The 23662-nt window shown below is 43.4% G+C and overlaps 2 protein-coding genes across 13 annotated transcripts in view; both read left to right on the top strand.

Annotated features, from left to right (window-relative positions):
- Positions 1–23662, top strand: part of X11Lbeta — a 95371-nt gene that overhangs the window by 29332 nt on the left and 42377 nt on the right. The window contains exon 1 of one of the 12 annotated variants that reach the window (XM_070218990.1): positions 13766–13859. The exons of the other annotated variants lie outside the window; for them this stretch is intronic. The gene's annotated coding sequence lies outside the window, so the exon portion shown is untranslated. Of the gene's footprint in view, positions 1–13765; positions 13860–23662 lie in introns of those variants that run through there. 12 annotated transcript variants of the gene reach the window in all.
- On the top strand, positions 13240–17479 carry LOC108060876 (aminopeptidase Ey). The gene is made up of 4 exons (XM_017146796.3): positions 13240–13859; positions 14511–15945; positions 16504–16997; positions 17062–17479. The coding sequence occupies exons 1-4, from the start codon at positions 13255–13257 to the stop codon at positions 17342–17344; spliced, it is 2817 nt and encodes a 938-aa protein (XP_017002285.2). The 5' UTR covers positions 13240–13254; the 3' UTR covers positions 17345–17479.

Genomic DNA, 23662 nt, shown 5'->3' with positions numbered 1-23662 from the left:
TTAATCGAGCGTTTCCTTTCACTGCTTATTGTTCTGTAATTTTCAGCATTTAAACGTAATTATAATGGTTATATTTGAATGAATTAAATTAGAAAAACGTATGCTTATTATTTATCCAAGATCTAAGGGATCTCACATTAAGCAGTAATTACAATGAGGAATTAACAACTAAATATTTGATTTCGCAAACTGCAGATACAAGGGAAAATAATGGAAAATGCTGATAATTCCAAATTGAATACTTGGCTATAAATCGATTTGGGGGGCTGGTGCATCGCCATATGGCTACGATTTATCCCCCATCTCATTCCCCTTGTCGATGCTCCTTCGCCTAATTCCCCTCTTGATTATCATAATTAAACAATTTAGTTTCAAGTGCTGGCCTCCCATTTGTTGCACTTTGCTCTGTTTCCCGAGTGGCAGCAGCAGCAGCAGCAACAACATCAATTCAAATGCATTGTTCGTGTTAGTTGCCAGTTGTTGTTGCTTCCTGTTCTTTTTGCAGCAGTTCTTAAATGTAAATTACGCGCTTTGTTGACTTTGCCCCTGCAGCAGCAAACAGTGAAGGGGGTGCTTACATATACACACAGGGTGGCGAATGAGGTAAGCAGTGCACACATTATAGTTCCCATTACTGCCTACCTACTACCTACTCCCTTCTGGGCAAAGCTGTAATTGTGGCCAGCTTTGAGCCGAGAATTTTACTCGGCTTGTGTGCGTGTTTGCGAGATTGCTGTCAAAATGTTGTAGGCACCCCGAAGCCCCTCTTAGCCCCCCTTCCTGCCGACGCCTTTGATTGTCAGTTTTGGACAACGTCTCTGTTTGTCTGGCAAGTGAAATTTTGTTTGACGTCGCTCGATTATGCATGGGAAGTGAAAATGGTTGGGGAAAGTCGGGTGTTTTGGGTGTTTGGGTGCTTGGGTGTGACCCTGCCTTTGGTTAGTTTATGCGATTGATTTTTGGTTGTACTTGTCCTTGTTGTTGCTGCTGTGTTAGTGCCCACGTGCACGCAAGACAACGGCATGTATTTGTGTGCGCGGGGCCACCCTGCGTATACGTAATATCCGTTGGGGAATTGTTATGTAAATCTCGTGTAGAGATTTCATCATATCGGGGCCAGCGACTCCTTCTAGTAGTTTTTAACTAATTGGAAAGGAGAAAAGTTCTTGCTCTTGATTTTCGCTTTCTTTCTCTTCGTTTCTAATTAAATGCCGGAATGAAATGCATTTTAAAATCAATTAGCAAAGTCTTATTTAAAGACATTTCCCTTCCCTTCCGTTGCCTTGCCTTGTTTTTCTTCAATCTATTTAGACATTTTTCCCAGTCTCAGTCCTTGTTTATATTTCTTCATTTTTTTTCTTGCAGACGAATTCTTTTCTAATTTTCCCTTTTAAAATTCATTAAGAATTTAAAATATTCCCGAGTAATTGAACATTTCTCGCCTGCATCCAGTACTTTGTGCATCTTTTATATTTCTTATTCCACATCTGCAAGTGCTGCAGTTCCAACTAATTGAGAAAGTGTTGCTTCGGGGTATTTTATTCGCTCTCATTATTTTTTACACTTTCTCATTTTCTTTTGGCCTTTCCCCCGTTTCCGTTTTGTCTTCCCTTACCGCCCCTTCTCCAATTTTATTCGAATTTTCCAGGGGATGGTTTGGCATTTCTCACCTTAAAGTTTGCCCATTTCGGCTCCAGTTTCTTGTACTTAATGTCGAGCTACCACCATCATTCTGGATAACCTCCTGACACATTGGCCTTCAAGGTTGGCTTTCTTTCCCCCTCTTGTGTCTCCTTTTTTTTCTTCCACCAGCATCAGCTATTTCTTCGCCATTATCATTTGACACGCTACCACTTCCCTGGTGACCCCAACCCCCTTCACGTGGTGACCCCGCACTATTGCCTACTTTCCGGCACGTTTGCCCCGACAATTTTCCCATTTTTGCCTTTTGCTCTCTTGCTTTTTAATTTGTTTTAATGAACTTTCAGGCAACGTATTCCATTCGAGGGGTTGGGGGTTGGTTTTCGGTTTGGCGAGATTCAGTTGCAATATGCTAGCTCACTTGTATAATTACAGGCGCCATTGCATGTGCATCTCCAGCAGCCAAAACCCCCCTCAAATTGCGCCCCGCCTCTTGAGCCGACCCCCTTTTCTCTTCCCCCTTCCGCCGCCTCTGGTTCTTGTTTCTGGGCCTCGGCCTGAAGTGCGTGGCTTTCATTAATTTTAATGAGTTTTAAAAGTTGTTGCCATTTTTTTGCCACACTGCACGCGCAGAGCCCCCTTTTCCCGTTTACCCCTTTTGCACCCCGCCCCCCCTCGAAACGACTCTGGTTTTTGCCCTTTTTTGCCGCAGACTTTTTGTTGATTTCATTTTATTTCATTTCATTTATTTGATTCTTCCCCACTGTTCTTCTCCCTGTAAGTTTTCCGCCGTGTTCTCTCTTTTTTTTTGTCACCCAACATGTAGTTTCTGTGCACTTGTTGTCATTTGTTCGTTTGTTCGCCGGCAAGAAGAGCAAAAACAGCAAGAACAACACTGACAATACCAGACTTTCATCCATTGAATGCACACACGCACTGAAACAGAGGAATATAGATACAGATTGTACAGATGCATATATGAATGTTCGGACAATGACATTTATTTCTATTTGCAGCTGCATTTGCTGAAAGGCAATGGAAATGTGAAATGTGAAATGAGAAATAGGAAATGGGGAAAAGTAGTTGTGAGGGGGTGGTGTCATCGCCACCTGCTGTGTGTATAGTTTACGCTTAAATAACTCACAGCTGTGCATAATTCAGTCTGCAGCTTAGCAGCTCGGCAGCCCCCTTTTGCTGGACATGGACATGGAAATCGGAAATCTGAAATCGCAAATCGGAGGGGGGCTGGAGCTCCATTAGACTGAAAAGCTATCACTTTCGGTGAAAGAGGAAGGGGGAGAAGTGATTTCTAGAGTGGAATGGCAGGATTTATCCGGGTTAAGTGGAGACAGCCAAGATTTGGGAAATTATATGCGGAATCTAAAGGGGCCACCCCTTGAACCCCCTGAACTCAGAGATCGTTGAGATCGTCGCCCGAGTTGACAGCTCTATTAAGCAGACAGACTTTCCTCCGTCTCTGCAAATAAGATTATGCTCTCAGTTTCTGACTGTTTTGTTGTGTATTCAGCTTTTTTGGACTCAGGATTTTGTGTGGAGCGAGATGAGTGACCAGCATCAGAGCCATAATGGAAATCAAACCAGAAAGCCAAACATTTGCCAAGCTGTCGTGTTACTAAGTGCGTTAGAACAGCTCAAAGAGAAGTGGAAATGGAAAATGGAGCTGGCAGGGAGAGGGGAAAAGGATCCTTTTATGATTTTGCATTCCTCGGCGCGAACATTAGACCAAGTATTTTCCGTGGTTTTCCTCCCCGCCTCCTTATCCTCGCCCATTTGCCTCGTTTTCGTAGGCTCCTTGGCGATAGAGTGTCCTTTGTCCCATTGTCCAACTGCTTGTGGCGCTTTCGCAATTTGATTTATGTGCTGCCCCCAAAACATTCATTAAGATATAATCATAACGCATAGAAAGCGCACACAAACAGGATGAGGAAGGCTATATGGATGTATAAATATAAATATACGCTGTCGCATGTGTGTGTGTGTGTATCTCTATTCCTATCTCATATATCATAGAATGTCCTTGCTTTATTCCTGTGTGTGCTGTGTGTCCTGTGTGCGGGGGGAACCCCCACTTCTTTTCAGTCGCTTACTGTTTTTACTGTGTGGCATCATCATCAGTGGCGCAAACATCTTTGCAAATTTCTAGACACATTTTTTGGTCATAAGATTTCATTAGATTCACATGACCAGAAGCTGTAATGAGGTTGGGCACCATCTGTTTCGCCTGCAGGGTGGCTGCAATTGGAGTCAAATCAGCCTAATGGCTCAGATCGTTCAGATATGTGTGTCCTTATTGTTGGCCCTATTGAGATTTATGAGCACATGTGGCTATTGACTTTAGAGGGTCAAATTTAACAGTTAACATTTTTTAGGTAATCCCAATTTTACACAAAAAAGAATTCGTTTTTTGACCGTAACTATGGAAATATTGCTTCAAATATGGATTGTCATACCTTTCTGAACTCATAATTAAATTTCCAAGCAATTGGCGTTAAAACCTGGACATTTTATTTTTTTTGCCATTTTTCGGAAAAAATTATGAAAATATAAAAAAAATGAAAATTGGGAAAATTTTAATTTTTCCAAAATCACATGGAAAGTAACATGGATTTAATTATTATATTATAATCTGTTCAAAACATTTTATTTTTTTGCCATTTTTCGGGAATAGGATCAAATCGATATGCTCATGGTACTTTTCTGGTATTTATGCGAATGTCGTTTTCATATCATGTTCTTATTGGTGTACAAAATTATGTTACTCCTTTAATATTGCTCTATTAGAGCAGAGTTCTTTGGCAAAATAAAAAAAACATATGGTTTGGTGAGGACGTAGAAAACTGTTCCGAAAATTGGGTCATTGAAACTCCTTTGAATGCTGGAATAAACTTTATTAACATCAGGCGCATACACAACTTTTGTACTCTGTTAAATCGCACCCGTTGTTGATTATTTTTGTTGCTCATTCTAATTTTAATTTCCTGTCTGCTGCTTTCCCTCCACAACCCCGGACTGAAAAATGCAAAATAATTAGAAATGTCCCCACCTACATGGGAGTTGAGTCGAAAGTTCAGTTTCAGTTTGTTGTGCGTGCCTCAGTCGGAGTCTCATTTGCATGGCTTTCAACCGAAATAAACTAATCATACACAAACACAAGTTCGTTCCACAGTGTTTATGCTGCGAATTTCATGAGCTGCAGAGTACGTGAAATAAAAATGGGCAACTTTTTATGCGGAACAGATAATGAATCTTATTAAAATGGGAAAAAAGAAAACAGTACTGCTTATAAAAATTATTAAATTCTGCCGTTGCAGAAATCTGTAATTACATGAAAAGCATTCTGCATAAACCCAGTTCATATAGTGATGGCAATTTATAGTTATTTGGTATTCGGCACACTCACATGTCAGTCATTTTGCTGCTCTCAATTTTGAAATTGGTTTTCATTCAGTATTTGGTCATTCGAGTCGAGCTGAGTGCCTTTTGTCCTTTGTAAATCGGTATATTTCAATTAAATTACTCTATATCTCTTCATTTGGCATGACATTTAGCCGTAGCTCCCTCTGTGATTTTTGGGAATATAAGAATATTTCTACTTTAACTAATCGAAATCCTTTTTCCTTTTGTTTCTTTCCAGGTGAGTGCAGCACTTTTGTGCAATTTATTCGATGGCGATATATCGTAAATACAGTGTATGCTAAGATATGGTAAGGAATCTGTTATCTATGACTTCTTTTTGGGAATTTCTCTGTTGTTCTCGAAAGGGGATGGTCGAGAAAGGGGGATAAAACGCCCCTTCTGCTGTCCGCTTCAGAATTTATGAACTCCACCTTCTTGGAAAAGACCTTCTGGCTGTTTTTCCCACCATGTAACTGCAGAAGCTAAACCAATATTATTTCTGCCTTCCATCTATCTTACTCCCTTCCACCATCCTCCAATTTCCCGGCTGCACTTTGTCTTTGGCTTCTCTTTACTCGATTTTTCGGTCAGTGGCAATTGGCCGCCGACGTCCGACGGAAACCGTTCCCCATGCCACGCCCCCCGCTCCCTGCCCCTTTTTCGTATAATTTTCCGGCTGTTTTCACGTTGCAGGAAACCCGTGAATTTCGCGTTGAATTGACCGCACGAGGGGAGGGAGTGGTGGAAACTGGGGAAAATGGGTGGAAAATGAATGTCGTATTTGCTCAGCACCACTTTTCCTCCTCCCCCTTCATTTTCTGTGCTAATTTCTGCTCCAGTTACGTGGCTGGAAAATTGGTGAGCGTTTTGCGGGTGGAGTGAATGGAGCCCCCGACACTTCAACTTATTAAATATAATTCATATGGCGCGGCAAAAAAGTCGTCAAACAACAATGGCCAAAAGAGTTAATTAAGTGGCTTAAACAATCGAATTTAAAGAAGGGGAATGGAAAAGAAGGTGTGTGTTGGTAGTACAACTGTTGAGTGGTCCTGTTGCCAAAGTTTCAGGCCCCCATCGCAATCTCCAGTGGAGCCAAAACCACGAGCAAGAAGCTGTCCCGACCAAAACTGCATTTGCACAGTTGCGAATCGAGGAAATCGCATGCGTGCTTGTAGATTTTACACTGCAAGAAAATCTATTTCGTATAAATTTAAAATCTTCGAGTGATAATCTTATTTAACATCAATTTTACCAGTATTGCGTGGTAAACACGATTTGCGTATAAATACCGGAAATTTACCATGCCCATATCGACTTGATCCCGGCGGGTTTTTTTTTTGTCTGTCTTGGTTATTTTTGTGGCGAAATTCTTTACAAATTTATTAAATAGTCATACTGACTTTCCCAAGCTTTTGCTTAATAAATGCGACTTATTCCCGATATAATTCATCATTAAAACAAACAATTAAACGAAATGCAAGTAGACATTTGGTGTCCTTTTTTTATCACATTGCATCAAATAAATTATGTGGAATGGTAATGCGCCCGATTGCGAACGTATAAATATTTGCACTTGAATAAAGATTAAAAAGGAGATTATGTTGAATTTTTCATATAAATTGGAGAATGAAATCCATATTTCTGACTTTAAATTCCTACCGCCCTCTTCACATTTGACATGATTTATTCTCACATTGGTTTTGTTGCATTGCCCGAGCCTTTTTCCAGTGAGTTTTTCTTTTTTTCCCCTCTTCTTTTTGGTTTTTTAATGCATGTTGAAAAAGGGCTCGCGGGCGGATTGTTGGATGGTTTAAGGGGGCGGCTGGCAAAGGGGGCGTGGCAATGCAGGGCACATGGCAAGCGCAGTCATTGCGGCTAAAGCGGTTTCTGCGGTTTCCGGCAGCCGCAAGGCAGCTTCCTCTGACCCTCTCGCTCTGCCCTCCGCCATGCTGCATCCTCCGTCTCTCTCTGTATCTGTATCTCCATCTCTATCTCTATCTCCTTCCCGCCCAGCCGCAAACTGCTTTTGGTCGTCGCCTTTGGCGTCGCCTGACGCTGCATTGATAAAACTCCCCGGGGGTTGAGGGAGGGGTTGGCATGGGGTTGAGAGACTAAGGGGGTTGCTAAGGGGTTAAGGGGTAAGGGGACTGCATGCCCCAGCCGCAGTAAAACAGTTGCAGCTACTGAAACAGAAACAGAAGCCGAAAGGGGAGCCCGGCTACCAATGCAAAATTTAACAAGATTTCCACAGTTTTGTTAAGGGACAACAAATTTGATTAAATTTATCTCGGGGGTAAGGGGATAAAACGATGTTTCCATTTCAGCTCGATTCTTTTTTCGGGGTCCTCGTTGACTTCCATGTTTTTTAACACATTTTATTTTACAAATACATTTTTTAATAACGCATGGTTGCCTTTTTGGCCCAAATAATGATAAAATTTATCGAAATATGAATATATATAGCACGTATAGGTCGTTATTAAATTCCCAATCGATTGGCATTCAGACCTAAATATTTTAAAAATAAAATATATCAAAAGAACTTAAAATATTACAAAAGAATATTACAAAATTAAAATCACAGTACATTAATTTAAAAGAGCGTAAATTTATTTATCCATTCCATTTTCGGTTGGTTTTTCATTCATGTTCCTTTCGTCTTATTCTTATTCTCATTCCTCTCTTCCATCAGCATATTTTCCACTTTTTACGTTCCCCTTTACCCCATTGCTTAACCTGTTTTCTTTCTTTTTCGTTTTTCCTTTTTCACTCTTCACAAAAAGGAGTTTTTCTTGAGCTTTCCTGCCATTTTCCTGCCTCCCTCCTCGCCCACTTTCGTGTGGCATTTTGATGTGTCTTTGTTGTTGCCCGTTCCGTTGTTGTTTCATTAGATCATTTGGAATGGTATGCCAAGCAGTTGTTGCCTGTTGTTGCTTATTTGCATACATGCACAGGGCCAGCATATCTAAGCAGTTGCCATGAAATGGGATGGTATGAGATGGTATGTACATATATGTAGCTATTTTCCATGGTGCACTAAAGGAAGCCCGAGTTGTGCATGTGGAAATTGAAACAAATCTTGAACAATGCAGCTAACTTTTCTGTTGTTGCCTTTACCGCTGAGCCGTAAGTTATTAGGGCCCCAAAACGGCTGCCCCGAAAAGTAGGCAATTCAAAATGCAGAAGCCCCCGAATGTGGCTAATGTGGCACACGAAAACCCCACCCCTGCACTTTGGCCCCCCGTAGCCCCTGACCTCCTCCAGAATGCCTGACATTTGGGGAATGCAATTCGAACTTAAAGCCTTTAAAGCTCCCAACTGAAAAGGCAGATCAGTGTGTAAGTTTGCTCCTAGTTTATGATGCGGCCCAAACGGCACGTTTAAGCAATTGCAAAACTTTTTATGGGGTTTTTTCCCCCATTTCATAAAAAATTGACAAAAGATCAGATTGATATGTTCAGATTAATTTGATATTTTTAAAAGATCATGTTATTCATATCATTTAGACATTAGTGAAGATTATGTTTATCTTATTTTACAATAAAAATTAAAAAAATACTAAATTTGGTATTTTCAAAAGAGTATTTTGATAACTTTTATGAAATGATAAAATATCAAGTTGACATTAATCATATCGGGTTTTTATTGATATGAAATAAGGTAGAAATGAACCTATTTCATATCTAATTTTTTTCTTTCGGGTTGGCTCAAATTTCCAGATTTTGGCAGCGGATCAATGTAAAATATGAAGCAACATATGTATCAAATGCAACAAGAATGCAATATAATTATCTAGAATGTCATTATAACATTATTACCGTGAAAAGCATATGTTTCAATACATTTTATTTTTTTTTCCACTACATTCCCATCAATTGTTTGCCAGACAATAAGGTAACATTTTGAATAAATTCCCCGCTTCAATGACGTCTCCACTTAACATTCCTCACTCTCCTCCATTTAAGTAGCTCTTTTGTCTCCAATTGTTAATCCCATTAGTAATTAATTGAGCGCTTAGATTGCCATTGCAATCGAAATTCGCCATTTAATTGTTATAATTTTTGTTCAATTCGATAAATTATAAATCATTAACCCCTCACCCACTCCGCTTTGTATTTGGACGTTTTGGAGCCCGGGAATTACCACCCCCCCGGGCATCGAACAATTATTTCTGCTTCGCTCTGCCATTAATTATTTCATTTTTGCGGCTTTCATCTAATGAAATTGCAATAATAACGATTGCCACAGTTTGCGAGCCACTGCAATGACCTCACAACTGTTATCGCTCCGGATGGCGTTGGGTCTTTGGTATTAATCTTTATGGTTACCGGAGGTGGAGGTGGAGGCGGAGGTATGGGGTCGGGGGTCAGGAGCGTTACGAGTCGTAAAAACCAACTAACGATGGTCCGAGGCAGAGCCGTAAACTTCGCCCCGCAGGTTACTTCTTTTGTTTTCGCCCTGGTTGTTGTTATTGGCACCCTATAACGCTGGGAATATTGCCATTTTTGTGTGTTGCAAAATATTCCATTTGCCTTTCTTGGCAATGTTTATTTTCAATACCAACTAATGTCAAAGAGGTAATAAAATGTTCTAAAATACTTAATTATTGCTATTTAGGAACTACATTCTAATAACCGAAATACAATTAATTTCATAAGGTTCTTAAATTATTTATGTAATTTATATCTACTTATTAAAATACTTCGTTTATTAACTTTTAAAATAGGTAGGTAAATGTTTCTTTTCTTACAATTTCTTGGAAAGGAAAGACGCCGGGAAAAATTCGATATGCTCATGGTAAATTTCTGGTATTTATACGCATGTCGTTTTTACCATGCAATACTGGTCAAATTGATATTAAATAATATAATTTTGTCAATTTCTCTCTCTCGGAGATTCTATGACTTTAAAAAAGAGAGCGACTTAAATTACGTGAGTGGGAGCGAGAAAAACTAATTCTTTTAATTCAAAATAGAGCGGGATAGCGCTTAAAGTGACATGAGTGGGAGAGAGAAAGGCACAAATTGATAACATTTCGAGCACATCGAATTGATATGCCGCATATCGAGTCAAAATTGATGCCACATAAAATGGCTCATCGTTTCATATCAAATTTTCCTTAAGGCGGATTTGTATAGGGTATCTGTTCCCTTCGATGATTCGGTAAGCTTTTCGGCCATTTGCCTTCCAGCCAAGCAAACCAACAGCAACAGAGAGACAAATAAAAAATGTGGGGCTTTGCTGCTCGCTTTGCGTTTGGCATCTGTCAAAATGGCAGCCAACTTGGCGGGTGGCGCCGGGGGGTGGCGGTAAAATGATGGCTGTTTTTGGGGGTGGTGCGAGATGGGTGGTTAGAGATTGGGCGGCCGACTTGCTGGGTGGTGCTGTCACGCAAACGTTTGAGCAGAAAATGACGATGTCGTTTGCCTTTCTCCCCGCTGAATATGCCCTTCCTTCCACTCGCCTCGTTTGCCGGTTGTGTGTTTATAAACGAGTTTTGCATTAAAATTTACAACAGCAGCAGCAGCAGCAGCAGCACAACGCACACCAAATGGAGACATAACCGTGGCTGCCTGATGGCTGATGGGTGATGGGTGTGTAGCTGTGTGTTTGGGACAGGTGAATGTACCCGTCGCCTTCTTGGCAATGACAGTTCCCCTTTCCGTTCCCATTACCTTCTCAGCATTTCAACTTTTCCTTCCACTTCTGTGCGCTGATTTGTCAGGGTATAAAAAAGGCAAATATAAATGTTATGACTTAATAGCGGCTGGAGGCTGAATGGGGAGTCGCCGCCAGAAGGAGGAATCATCATTTTCTCGGCTCTCGACTTTCAGTTTTCCCGCTTTGAGTCGCAAAGTGTGCCACGCCAAGTGGCCAAATCAACAGATTGCCATCCCTCACATTGGGTACACATGCCAGCACGTGATATGTGAGTAGATGGGCATGCCAACTGGAAGATGACGAGCATCGGAGGATAACACCTGGGCAACAATCTCACATCAGTTCCATCAATCGAAAGCGACTTGGACAGGAAGCACAGGAGTGACGTTATGACTGCAGGATTTCTCCGCTTAAATTGATCAAAATCTTAGACGATTAACCTAATGGATATAACCCAAAGCAAGACTGTCGTTCAGAGAAGTCAGCTAAACCCAAAAAAAATAGTCATAGAAACGAAACTATTGTTACATGAATTCTACACTATTGAGTGTCAAATTTGCATCAATAGGATGAGTATTAAATGAATACTCTTAAAAGTATTAAATTGCAACTTTCGGTATTCAAATGAAACTACAAAATATTAAGTTTATAATATTTCCTATTAAATTAATACTACTGAGTATAGAATTTTAATTATTTAGTTTTAGGTTAATACCACATTTTTATATTAGCTTATGAGTACCTGTAGTCTAGAGAACAGAGGCCCTACCATCATCACTCATCGAAAGTGAAGTGTATGCCTTCTAAAAAGTGCTAGGAAATCGTGGGAAATTCTTGGCTCACAATGCGGCCATGTGGCAATTGGCCTGGCTTAATTCACTGACTGCAGTCCGAACAATTGGCCGAATCGGCCGAAGTCGACTTACTGAACCCTGGGCCATGCATCAAAACCCACCGGCACCCACTTTCAGCATCTCAGTCAGCACCTCTTACCTTCCGCTGGGCATTTGGCTCTCGGTTTGTTCAGTTTTTCTGGCTCTCATGCTTTTCCCTTTCTTTTTCCTGTTTTTCCCCTTTTTTTTGCCGGGCCTTTTGGTTTATGGCAGCAACGGACTGCGGCAGTTTTGGCATTTGCCAGCAGTCCGAACACACACACGACAGCTGTGTGTGTCATGTCCAGAGCCATAAATCATTTATTTGAAAATTGCTATTGTATTGCGGTTTAATAGCATGTGATCATCATCATCAGCAGCAGCAGCCGCCGCACGGGCTCCACCTAGTGGGCAGTGCTGGGACTACATGTCGTATTCATAGCCAACTGTCTCTGTCTCTGTCTCGCCGTTTAATATCCCAAATCGCATACGAAAGGTCGGTAGTTGGGAAATGCGGGTCGCATGCCCCAACATGCCCATTAATTATAATGCCGCACTGCGAGCGAAGCGAACGTTGAGGGGCCTCAGCTGACTTCCGCTAGGGCCAGGGACACGCCTACTCCGCCCCCTCCGCCTTCTCCTCATAACCACCCACACAGCAACATATGCCGCACGTTTGCTCCCTTTGTCGCCTTTTTGTGTCGTGTTGTGGCAGTGATTTTCCTGCTTCGCTTGCCCCTCGATTGCTCCACGTTTTCCCACCGGGGTAACGAGGTCATTTGGCAATATACCAACACAAACAAAAATTATGTTATTGGTCAATGTATTTATGAGTACGCCAGGCTGGCCCCTAAAACCCAACAACCCGACAGCCCAACTCTCCGAGCCACGGACCACCTCTATAGGTATGTGTGCCGCATGTTCTGCGAAAATTGCACGAAAATTGGAAATTTATTGCCAAGCCCACACACGCACACGGACTCAAACAAAGATAACGAGTGAAAGAGGAGACCAACATGCGCTAATGACATTGTGCTGTGGTTTGTCGCCCCTTTCTCCACCCAACCGCTTTATGAGTGCGAATTCGATTGGATTCCTTTTCCTTCCATCTGCGAAACAGATGAAAACCACAAATTCTGATTCAGATTTCATCGAGGAGCCTTACAAATTCCGAATTATTACATCTTTTGTATGAATATTGGGGCAATGGAGAGTAATCGAATGTTTTGTAATAATCTATATTTTTATTTCTGTTATTGAAAAGGTTATGGTGCTTTAACTACCTTGACAACTGCTTATTATTAATTAATTTGCTGATGAGACTTTAAAGAGCGCTATTGAAATATTATTATAAAGACTATTACTCCAATTTATATTGAAATACAGGGTATCAAAAAGGTGTAATGTAAATGTAAATTACAGGTCATCCATAACCCATATCGTTTTTACATGAAATACTCTTTTCGACCAGTTCAAATTTACCTTACAATTTAAAAATTTATCTAAAATAATGTAAAAACGATCTACGTTTCATATCGAGTTAGTTAGAGTCTAGTGTACTTTCAAGGGGTCTGGCGAATCGAATGGAAATTAATTAGACACACCCCTGGCCCCCAGCGAATCGAAAGAAAGCCAAGCAAAGAAGCTAGATGTTTGCGAAGTCATGCACTTGGGCTACCTGGCACTACTCACCACCCTCTTTCCGCGACTGGAGGGTCAAACCACCGTCAACCGCCTGCCGCGGTGGGTGGTGCCGCTGCGGTACCGCCTGGACCTTGTGACGCGCATCAACCAGCCCTATCAGCCCTTCGGCGGCAAGGTAGTTATTGATTTGAGATCGGAGCGGCCCACCAAGAGTCTGGTTCTCAATGCCCGCAAGCTGAATATTCGCAAGCGGAAATCCGTAAGTTTGGTGGCCAAGCGGGGAAAACCGGTGACGGTCAGTCACATAGAGACGGATAGCAAACTCTGCCGGCTGACTGTCCACCTGAAGAGCTCGCTTGTGGTTAACACCACGTACACGCTGAAGATATCCTTCACCAGTGTCCTGAGGAGTGACAACACGGGGTTCTACAGCAGCAGCTACGTGGACCATAACACCACTTTGGCCCAGTGGCTGGCTGCCACCCAATTCGAGCCCATCCACGCCCGCGAGGCCTTCCCCTGCTTCGACGATCCCATCTTCAGGACCCCCTTCGCGATCAACCTGGCCCACCCGCACGAGTACCGCGCCCTGTCCAACATGCCTGTCAATCGGACCATCCGCCAGTGAGTTCTATGATTGAGATTGCGAATGAGGGTTCTGTGATTGCAGTTTTTACCTCCTGAGTGCGAATTTCGATTGGTCTAAACTCTGAAGAATTCGAGAATTTAAGCCTTCAAGTCTTTGCTTTTTAAGTTGCTTCCAAGTTCCAAGAATTCGCGATTCTTTTTGTTAAAAGCAGTGGTGCTTTTGCTGCCTTCAAGTCTCTACTTTTTAAATTGTTTCCAAGTTCTTAAGAATTCGCGATTAATTTTGTTAAAAGCAGGGGTGCTTTTGCCGCCTTAAAGTCTCTTCTTTTGAATTTATTTCCAAGTTCTTAAGAATTCGCGATATTTTTTTATAAAAGAAGGCGAGGTTACCTTCAGATTCCTTTTGCGCTAAGCTTTTTTTGCCTTCAATTCTCTTCTTTTGAAGTTGTTTTCAAGTTCTTAAGAATTCGCGATACTTTTTGTTCAAAGCAGGTGTGCTCAAAGCTCAATACGCATGGCAGTGCATGTGCGACACAAAGAAGAATCGACGTGTGCCCAATGCAAGATAGTTTAAAGATTATTTAAAGACCTAACTACGGACCTTAGATCACTGATAAACCCCATTTTGATAAAGTTTAGGGGCATAGTTCCAGTGTATTGAATTCTTTCAACCCCCTCCCACCAAAGCTCCAGCCTGAAGGACTACGTGTGGACGCAGTTCCTGGAGAGCCATCCGATGCAGACGTACCTGGTGGCCTTCTCGATCAGCAAGTTCGAGCGGCCGGGCTTCACGTCCAATGAGCGCGAGGGCTGTCCCATTAGCACGTGGGCCCGCCCGGACGCCCTGCCGCAGACGCAGTTCGCCAACATTCTGGTGAAGCCGCTGCTCGACTTCTACGAGCGGCTGTTCAACAACAGCCTGCGGCTCATGAAGATCGACCTGCTGGCCCTGCCGGACTTTGCCTTTGCGGCCAAGGAGAACTGGGGCCTGCCGACCTTCGCCGAGGAGTCGGTCCTCTACGACATGGAACTCAGCTCGATGAGTGACCAGCAGGGAGTTACCCGAGCGGTGGCCGTGACGGTGGTGCACCAGTGGTTCGGAAACCTAGTTTCGGTGGTCTGGTGGCACGAGGTTTGGCTAAAGAACGCCTTCGCCCTGTACCTCTCGCGTTTCGGGGTGCACGAACTGCGTCCCGAGTGGGACTACATGGAGCGGCATGCCCTGCAGCTCTACCTGCAGGTGCTCGACTACGATGCCCATGTGAACACCGATCTGGTGGCGGCCCAGGTGCCCGACGAGGCTCACATCTGGTCGGCCTACAACGAGATCGGAGAGCGCAAGGCGGCCGTGCTCTTCGACATGCTGCACCGCATCATGGGCGAGGATGCCTGGCTGGCCGGGGTGCGTCGCTATCTGGTGAAGTATGCCAACAGCAGTGCCACCTCCTCGGATTTCTGGGACATCCTACAGCTGCAGGTGGATCGCAACGGGTTGCTAGGCAAGGGTCTGAACATCACGCGCATCATGACCTCGTGGCTGAAGCAGCCGGGCTACCCGCTGCTCCTGGTCACCCGGAACTACGAGGATCGCTCGGCTCTGGTGCGGCAGGAGCGCTTCTTCATCAGTCCGCAGCTGAAGCATCGGGCCGTGGCCAAGAATCCCTGCTGGTGGGTGCCGCTCACCTACTCGTGCCCCAGTTGCCGTCACCTGGACAGCATCACGGCCAGCCGCTGGCTCACCTGTTCGATCCACGGACCGCAGGGTCGCCTGCAGTCCGTGCGGCTGGAGAAACTGATGGCCGGGCCGAAGGACTGGCTGCTGCTCAACGTCCGACACTCGGCTCCGTTTCGCGTGAACTACGACCTGCGCAATTGGCAGCTGCTCAACGAAACGCTCGCCGATCCCACGGCATTCCGGCAGATCCATCGCGTGAACCGGGCCCAGCTGGTCGATGATCTCTTTAACCTCGCCTGGAGCGGCGTCATGGAGTACCCGATGGCCCTGGGCATCATCGGCTATCTGGAGCACGAGGACGAGTATGTCGTGTGGGACGCCACGCAGGTCAACTTCGAGCGGATCAACAATGTGGCCAAGAAGAACCACCACTACCGGGTGTACAAGGTGGGATAATCCAATAACACACACTGTAAAAAACCTGTGTTATTAACACGTTAAATGTCAAAGTGCTAAGGCCTACAAAAGCTATTGACTTTTGTGTAAAAAATTGTATTCTACATTTGCTAGAAACATAAATAACACACACATGTCAGTCGTGTTACTTACACGACGTGTTATTAACATGACGAGTTTTTTACACAGCGTGTTTTTAACACAATGAGTTTTTGACATCAAAGTGTCGGAATTGTATGTTAAACTGAAAATTGCACGGTTTTCTAGAGTATAAGAATTCATATATGCTTTGAAATGGTTAATGGTTTTCATTTTCCCTTCGACTCGTTAATGTCAGTGAAATGTAATTTTCATTTGTGTTAGAAACACAGTGTGTAAAAAACACGTCCTGTTAATAACACATTGTGTAAAAAACACAAGTGAGCTGTGTGTTAACAATTATTTTTCACATTTTAACACTTTTGTATTTTGTAAAATACGTTTTTTCATGTTTGTAACATGTGTGTCAATTTCTGAACCCTGCTCCTGACTCCTCACTCCTCCAACCAGAGCTACATGCGCCTCCTGCTGGAGCGTCAGTTCGAGCGGGTGCAATCCTCGTACCTCACCAACTCCTCGGGGAACATGACCCACCGACCGGTGATCCTGCGGCTGGCCTGCCAGTACGAGGTGCCCGCCTGCGTGAGCCTGGCCCGCCGGGAATTCGCCAAGGAGACGCCGGTGAAGGCCGGCTGGATGACCATCGCCGAGCGGGAGACGGTCTTCTGCACGGCGGTGAAGTTCGGAACCGAGGCGGATCGGGATGCCGTCGAGTCGATGTACCAGCGCTCCAACTTCGCCGCCGAGCAGGAGACCCTGCTGACCGCTTTGGCCTGTTCGCGCAACGCCTTCGCCCTGGAACGCGTCCTCAAGTGGACCTTCGAGAGCGTGGGCATTCGCAAGCACAACGCCAGGCGATCCTTCAGCTCGGTGGTGGCCAACGACGTGGGCTACGGCCTGGCCAAGAAGTATGTGACGGGAAACATGCAGCAGATACGCAACTTGTGAGTGATAATCGCTATGGGAATCGCTATGGAATCAGAGCTTTCTATTTTGTATCCAAAAAAGCTGCAGCAACTCCACCAACAAGGTGGTCAGCCTCCTGCGGCCGCTGATCGAGCGGCTGTCCACTTCGCAGGAGCTGGAGTTCTTCAGCCAGTTCTTCCACACGAACCTGCGCGACATGCACGGCATGGAGCAGCTGATCAAGATCCTCCTGGAGCGCGGCAGCGACAATATGCACTGGCAGCGCACCAAGCTCCGTCCGATGCTGAAGGCCATCCGGGACATCATCCTGTGGCGCGGTCTTCGCCAGTTGGGGAGAATTGAAAAAGAAGGGCACTCACATTAGGTTTTCACAGGTCTTGTAAAATTAAAAAAATAACGAGTTCAGAAAGGTCAAAAAACGAATTAATTTTATGTGAAAAATTGGCATCTGGGTTTTTTGGTAAAAATGGGAATATTTTCTGTTTCTTTTTTGCTGTAACTTGGCCAAAAATGGTCCTACACCAAAAATAAATACTGTTTTGAACAGATAACAAAATAATAAAAAAATCCATGATACTTTCCGGGTGATCTTGGAGAAATACAATTTTCGCCAATTTTCAATATTTTTTATAAGGGGGTACCTCATGATTTTGTACGAAAAATGGCTAAAAAATAAATTGTCCAGGTTTAAATGCAAATCGTTTGAAAATTTAATAACAAATTCAGGAAGGTTAATATTTCCTTTGTTACGGTCAAAAAACGAATTCTTTTTTTGTGAAAAATTGGATTCTGGGTTTTTGGTAAAAATTTGATTTTTTTTGTTTGTTTTTTTGGTGTAACTTGGCCAAAAATGGCCCTACTCCAAAAATACGTACTGTTTTGAACACATAACAAAATAATAAATAAATCCATGGAACTTTCCGTGTGATGTTGGTAAGATAAAATTTTCAATTTTTTTATAATGATTTTTTGCGAGCGATTGAAATAAAATAAAAGGTCCAGGTTTAAATGCCAATCGATCGGAAATGTATGTACTTGCGTTCTCTCTTCTTTAAAATTGATTTGAATATTAAAACTGCATTATTGTACTTGGTTTTTGGTTTCCTCATAATGGATTGACCCATTTTGCCAAAGTGCTCAAGTGCGTTTTCAGCATTTCGGTTAAAGACTTTTCAAGGACCTTGGGCTTTAAGCTCCTCCCAACGTAACAACATAACTAACGCGATCTCATGGGTGGCGACTCCGTCTGCCTTCCATTCGGTGGCAATTAGTGAGCTGTCCCTGCCCCTCCACTCTCCTCTCTTCTCTGTGCCACTGCCTCTGAATCCGAATACGAATGCGAATGCGAATCCAAATCTGCCTATCTGGCCCTGCCAGTTTGCCAGTAGCTACATAGTTGGCATTCGCAGCCGGCGATTTGCAGTTGCTGCATCATTCAGATGCGCGTCGCAACGCAACGCATCGCATTAGCAGGCCACATGAGGCAGCCAAGTGACAACTGACAATTGACAACTGACAACTGGCAGCTGATGAATGGAGGAGATGGAAGGATGGAAGAGGAGCTGCCTTAAGGCGCTTAGTTCCAGTCGCCTGCTCACTGCGGTTTCCAACCCCCCAAACCCTCAGAGGCAGAATGGTTATGCAATTCCCCTTGGCAGCATTCGGATATCTTTTCGGGACATTTCTGGCTTGTTCCCATTAGCCAAGAGTTCCCGAGTCCCCAATAGTGCAACACTCATTACCATATTGTGTTGCCTGGCCAATGGCCAATGGCAAATGGCCATCAGGAGGCATCAATCAGCGCCTAATTAGCTTCTTATTTGCTTCGCTTTCGGTGTCCGTTCGGTGGTGTGATGTCGCTTATTACGCATACGCCGCGTGGCCGGAGCAAACAAAGTGCTAATGAGGTGAGTCTCAAATTTCCAACATATACATATATTTTTGTGTGCCATATCTGATGACAGAGTGGCAGCAGAGTTGAGCTATCATTTATTCATGAATCCCCCGAAAGAGGGAGGGTTTGCCAATGAATGAATGAATGAATGCAACTGTAATTTACAATTCTCTTCTCGGAGTGGACAAGGGGTCAGGGGTCAGGGGTCAGTAGTTTGGACAGTGGCTAGCCAAGCGTCAAACGTTGGCCTGACTGTATTTACATGTTCTTGATTTGAGCCAAGTTACTTCCTTCCTTCCTTTCAACCTTCGGTCGCTTCCTTCCTTTCCATTCTCCATCCTCTCCTCTCATTTCGACTTTTGTTGGCCATTTGGCTGCAGTTCGCCTTTGTCTGGCCGGCCTTTTGTTTAAGCCTTTTTCATTATTTAAATGCAATTTTAGATGCCATCCCGCTCTACGTTTTTCCTCCTTTGTTGGGCCCACTTTATTTTCCCTGGCCTTGCATTTGTCACATGAGCAACTAATTGTCTGCTCCTCGGACATTCAATATGCCTGCCTCTGTTTTGGTATCATATCCCCAACCCCCAATCCCCTTTGCTCCATATAATCCTTTTCCCAGCAACGAAGCCATCCAATCTCTGGCCCTGTATTAATTACAACGAGTGGGTGCGGCACTGGTAGGAGGATTGAATACCTAGTTAGCATATTATGCTGTCTAGTCCTCCGGTCCTCAGCCCTCCGCTCTCCAGACCCCACAGACTAATTGAAAATATTGCGTACTGAAAATTGCATAAAATTAATTGCCATGCATAATCAATGAGCTTGCAGAAATAAATTGAAATTTAATTGAAATGTTGCATGTAAATAAATAAATAAATAGTGAAGTGGTAAGCGAGAAGTTCGTAAATGATGCAGGTCAAGGAAATATGTAAAAGTGCAGCAGCGGCAGCAGCTAATTTGATTGTATTTTTTATGGCTGATAATGAGGATAGTTAAGTAATTATAGTCGAATTATATATTTATTTGTAATTTATCTAATGGTTATCCTGAATTTGTTAACGTATATTACTATTATTATCTATTTATGATTATGTAGTATTATTCCTTTCCTCTCTCTAAATTGACCTGTTGCCAATCCTCTAGCCTCGTTCTTGGCCAAAAAGAGCATCTAAATAATGTGGCTCAGTCCGGCCTGGCCAATTAATCCATCACAATTATCGCTGCTCCTGTGGTTCTTGCTCTTCCATCGCACCGAAAGCAAAAGCCACACATATGGTGGTTCAGTGGTTCGTTGGTTCGGTGGTTTGGTGGCTCAGTGGTGCTGCCACAGTGCTCCCTGTGCATTGATTGACTGGCAAACAGAGGCGGATGAGCTCCGAAATCAGAAACATCAGCAGCCAATGGTGAAACCAATGGGCAAACCAACAGCACTTCGCCTCCTGATGTTGACGTTGATGCGGATGCGGATGCAAATGCTGATCCTGATGGCCCTCATGGAGTCGTCGTCGTTCCCACTTCGTGTTTGCTTTTCTGATTATCATTGCATATTTCTGGGCGGTTCCCTGTGGTGCTCTGCTGTCCAACTGTCCGTTTGTCCGTTTGTCCGTATTTCCGCCTGTCCGTTTGTCCGTCTGTGGTTGCACTTGCTTTTTCTGCACTCTTTTTTTGTTGTTTGTCCGCCGCCGTTAGAGAGTTTTCACTTCCGTCTGCTGGCTGTTGGCTGCTGGCTGGATAAACCTTTTGGAAACATGAAATGTAAAAATATTATTTCAATACTTGCAGCGTGTGTTTGTTTGCCAGTGTTGTCTGCATTTGAATTGTTGTTTATATATTGTTTCGCCGGGTTTTCACCATTTGCCCAGGGTATTTTGGCACCGCTGAGAACGGGGTATTTTAAGCTAAGTGGAAAATCCCAGAAGGATATCACTGGTGCGAGTACCATACAGTTTTTCGCCATTTTTGCTGGACTTTTAACGCCATTTTGTTGTGTAATGGCTCAGAAGTTTGTTTGCTCTATCTTCCCTTCTCTCCTCTCCACTCCGCTCCTCTGGCTGAGTGTTTTGTGCTTTTTATCGCTTTGTTCATTTTCAAGTGCCAGATGAGTAAGTCAGGAGAAGCGGGGGAGGAAAGGCAGGAGTTCCAGGACATGGCTGGACATTTTAATATTTATTAATTTACGCCGTGTTTGCCCAGCTCTCCAGTGAAGCGCACCAATTTCGGTCAATGATTTACTGTCCAACGGAACAAAGGCAACGGGGATACATTGTAATTTGTATGTAATATATGAAATATATGCCTGGTGGCGCATATACAACCTATGTACAACCCAGATTCTTCGGATGTGCAGCCTCAAAATTGCATTGTAAATGAGTAATTTTGTCATCGGAAATCGGTTTGTTTGCCTTTTCGGGCTTGTAAACACGTTTGTCCGACATTCATTATGCACGATTTCAATTAATTGATTTTTTATTTATTTTTTTTCCTCCAATTACCGGAGATTTTCCGGGTAAATGGCCGCACTAAGCGCTAAGCTGATGAGGCTTGAATTTTTACGCTCGCTGCACATTTAAGTTGCACACAAAGGACGATATTTTGGGCAGGCACAATATGCCCTATCAATTTGTCCAGGCCCATTAAGCTGTTTTTCTCTACCAAAAGCATTTATATTGCTATTTGTTTTGAAGAGAAAATTGCGTTTTTCCATTGAAAGCGACTTTCAACGTATTAATTTATTCATTTTCTCCTCAGACTGCGGTTTCCCTCAATTCATTGACTGTTCATCAAAAAGTCAGCTTCATAATGGCGCAAAAATATATTCAAATGCTGCTCTTTCAGCTGTCGTTGACCAATTAGTCAATCATCATTACATTCGAGTCACTTCCTGTTGGCCTCAACATAAAACCATACGTACGCATTTGCTGCCAAAAACATTTTAATTTTCCACCGACGAGTGAATTAATCATCGTTACATTTGGTCAAATTAAAATCAAATTTCTTTAGCCATGTTAGCCAATTAAATTCTGATTCGTTAAAATAGTATCGTTCAACGCCAAAATTAGGAAATGCATTAAAAAGCCAAACAAAACATAACCATGTACACCAGCTTGATATGCTTTTAATGACTGTCGGCTGCTCATTGATTTTAATGAGTTAACAAGCTGTAAAAGTCGGAGAGCCAACATTGCGTATTAGTAATAAAGTAAAGCCAACAATGGCAACGCTGCGTATGGGTAATAAACTTTGACAGCAGCTGCATGACGGCATTAGAAAGGAATATTTTAATAAATATGTCCTTTAGAACAAGGATAATTATTTATTTAAAGGCTAGTTCTCAGTACGTATAAAGAAGCTTACATTTTTTTAGAGACTATTGTCTTCAAGGTCTTTAAAAAAAACCTGGCTCCTTCACCTTTACAGATATTGTTAAAGTTTAATGGCCATTTGGTAGTGCTTACGAATACCTATCGAAATGTAAAAGAAATTTTCAAAATCGGACCATTCTTTAAAAAGTTATGAGCAAATAATGCATTTTCCGCTAGGTGGCGCCTCTAAAAATGCCTAAATATGTAGAATATTGATCTGCTGAGCAAAAAAGCAGGTTCGATGCTTTTTCCGAATCACATATTGACAGCGATGAGTGTGAATGACTTGCATCACCTCGCCTGCATGCCATTTTCCACCTGCACACCGATTTTCCAACCCTTGCGATTTTCTAAAGGGGGTGGCACTTTGCGTTTTATTGCCGGTGCCAGTTAACGGCTTGTCGTATTAATAAATGTTTATGTGTGCGAGTGTGTCTGCCTGCGTTTATCTCTCCTTCGCTCTATGTGGCTGCTGTGGACGGGTAAACGGGGCGTGGCAGCTAAGGGGGTGGTGACTGGCCAGCAAGTGCAGTGTAATGAGCATCGAAATCGCCTGGTTAAGCACTTGTAATTATTTCTCATTCGATATTAATGCGCCCGCGAGCATGCTGCACTTTTCCAACCACCCCCGCCCCCTGGGTTTTTCTCCTTCCAATTTTTCCCCATTTTTTTCCCACATTTTCCACTGCCTCGCTCCGATTTTGCCGCTCCGTTCCGCCTTTGTTCGGGGCGAGCATTTAATTGAGGTTTATGCGCGCGCTAAGTGCGGCCTCCAAAAGTTTTCAAGAGTGGGCAGGCGGGTGGAAAAAACGTCCTGGCAAGTGGAAAGTGGCTTAAAGTAATTTAATTATGACAAATTGGATTAGCAGGGGAAGGGGGAAGGGGGGGAGGGGCCGAGGTCGCAGCTCTTTGTGCTTATTTTTTTGAAATTTATTTTTTTAATGCATGCATTCAAGTCGGCACGTGTGTGCCTGTGTGCGTGTGACCTTTATCCGGTGTCGCTTACACGTGTGTTTGTGCAGCCTCTATGCAGCTGACATTAAAAACAATTTTAATGCATTTTAATAGCCGCTCGCACGAAAAGTGGAGACCTCAGCATCGGCGCCATCGTCAGTTGTTGTCTCTTAATTTATGGCATTTTAAATGCAATTTACTGCCTCTGCAGGCAGTACTCGGCACTCGGTACTCAGTACTCAGAACTCAGTACTCAATTCTCGGAACTGGGAAGCTGGGAAACCCAAAACTCGAGTGCTCAAGGCTGACTCTGAGATCCGAAAGTGTGGCGTGTCGTTCCGGAATCACAGAAACTATTATGGGCATCCCACCACACCAAACACCAAACTTCAGCAATCAGGGCCAAAAAGTTGTTCTGCTGCAGGAAGGACCTGACAAGATATATACATAAGCAGTACTCTACGAACACGGA

This window comes from Drosophila takahashii, chromosome X (assembly GCF_030179915.1).
Source record: "Drosophila takahashii strain IR98-3 E-12201 chromosome X, DtakHiC1v2, whole genome shotgun sequence".
Classification (NCBI taxonomy): domain Eukaryota; kingdom Metazoa; phylum Arthropoda; class Insecta; order Diptera; family Drosophilidae; genus Drosophila; species Drosophila takahashii.
This window is presented reverse-complemented; position numbering and strand designations above follow the sequence as displayed.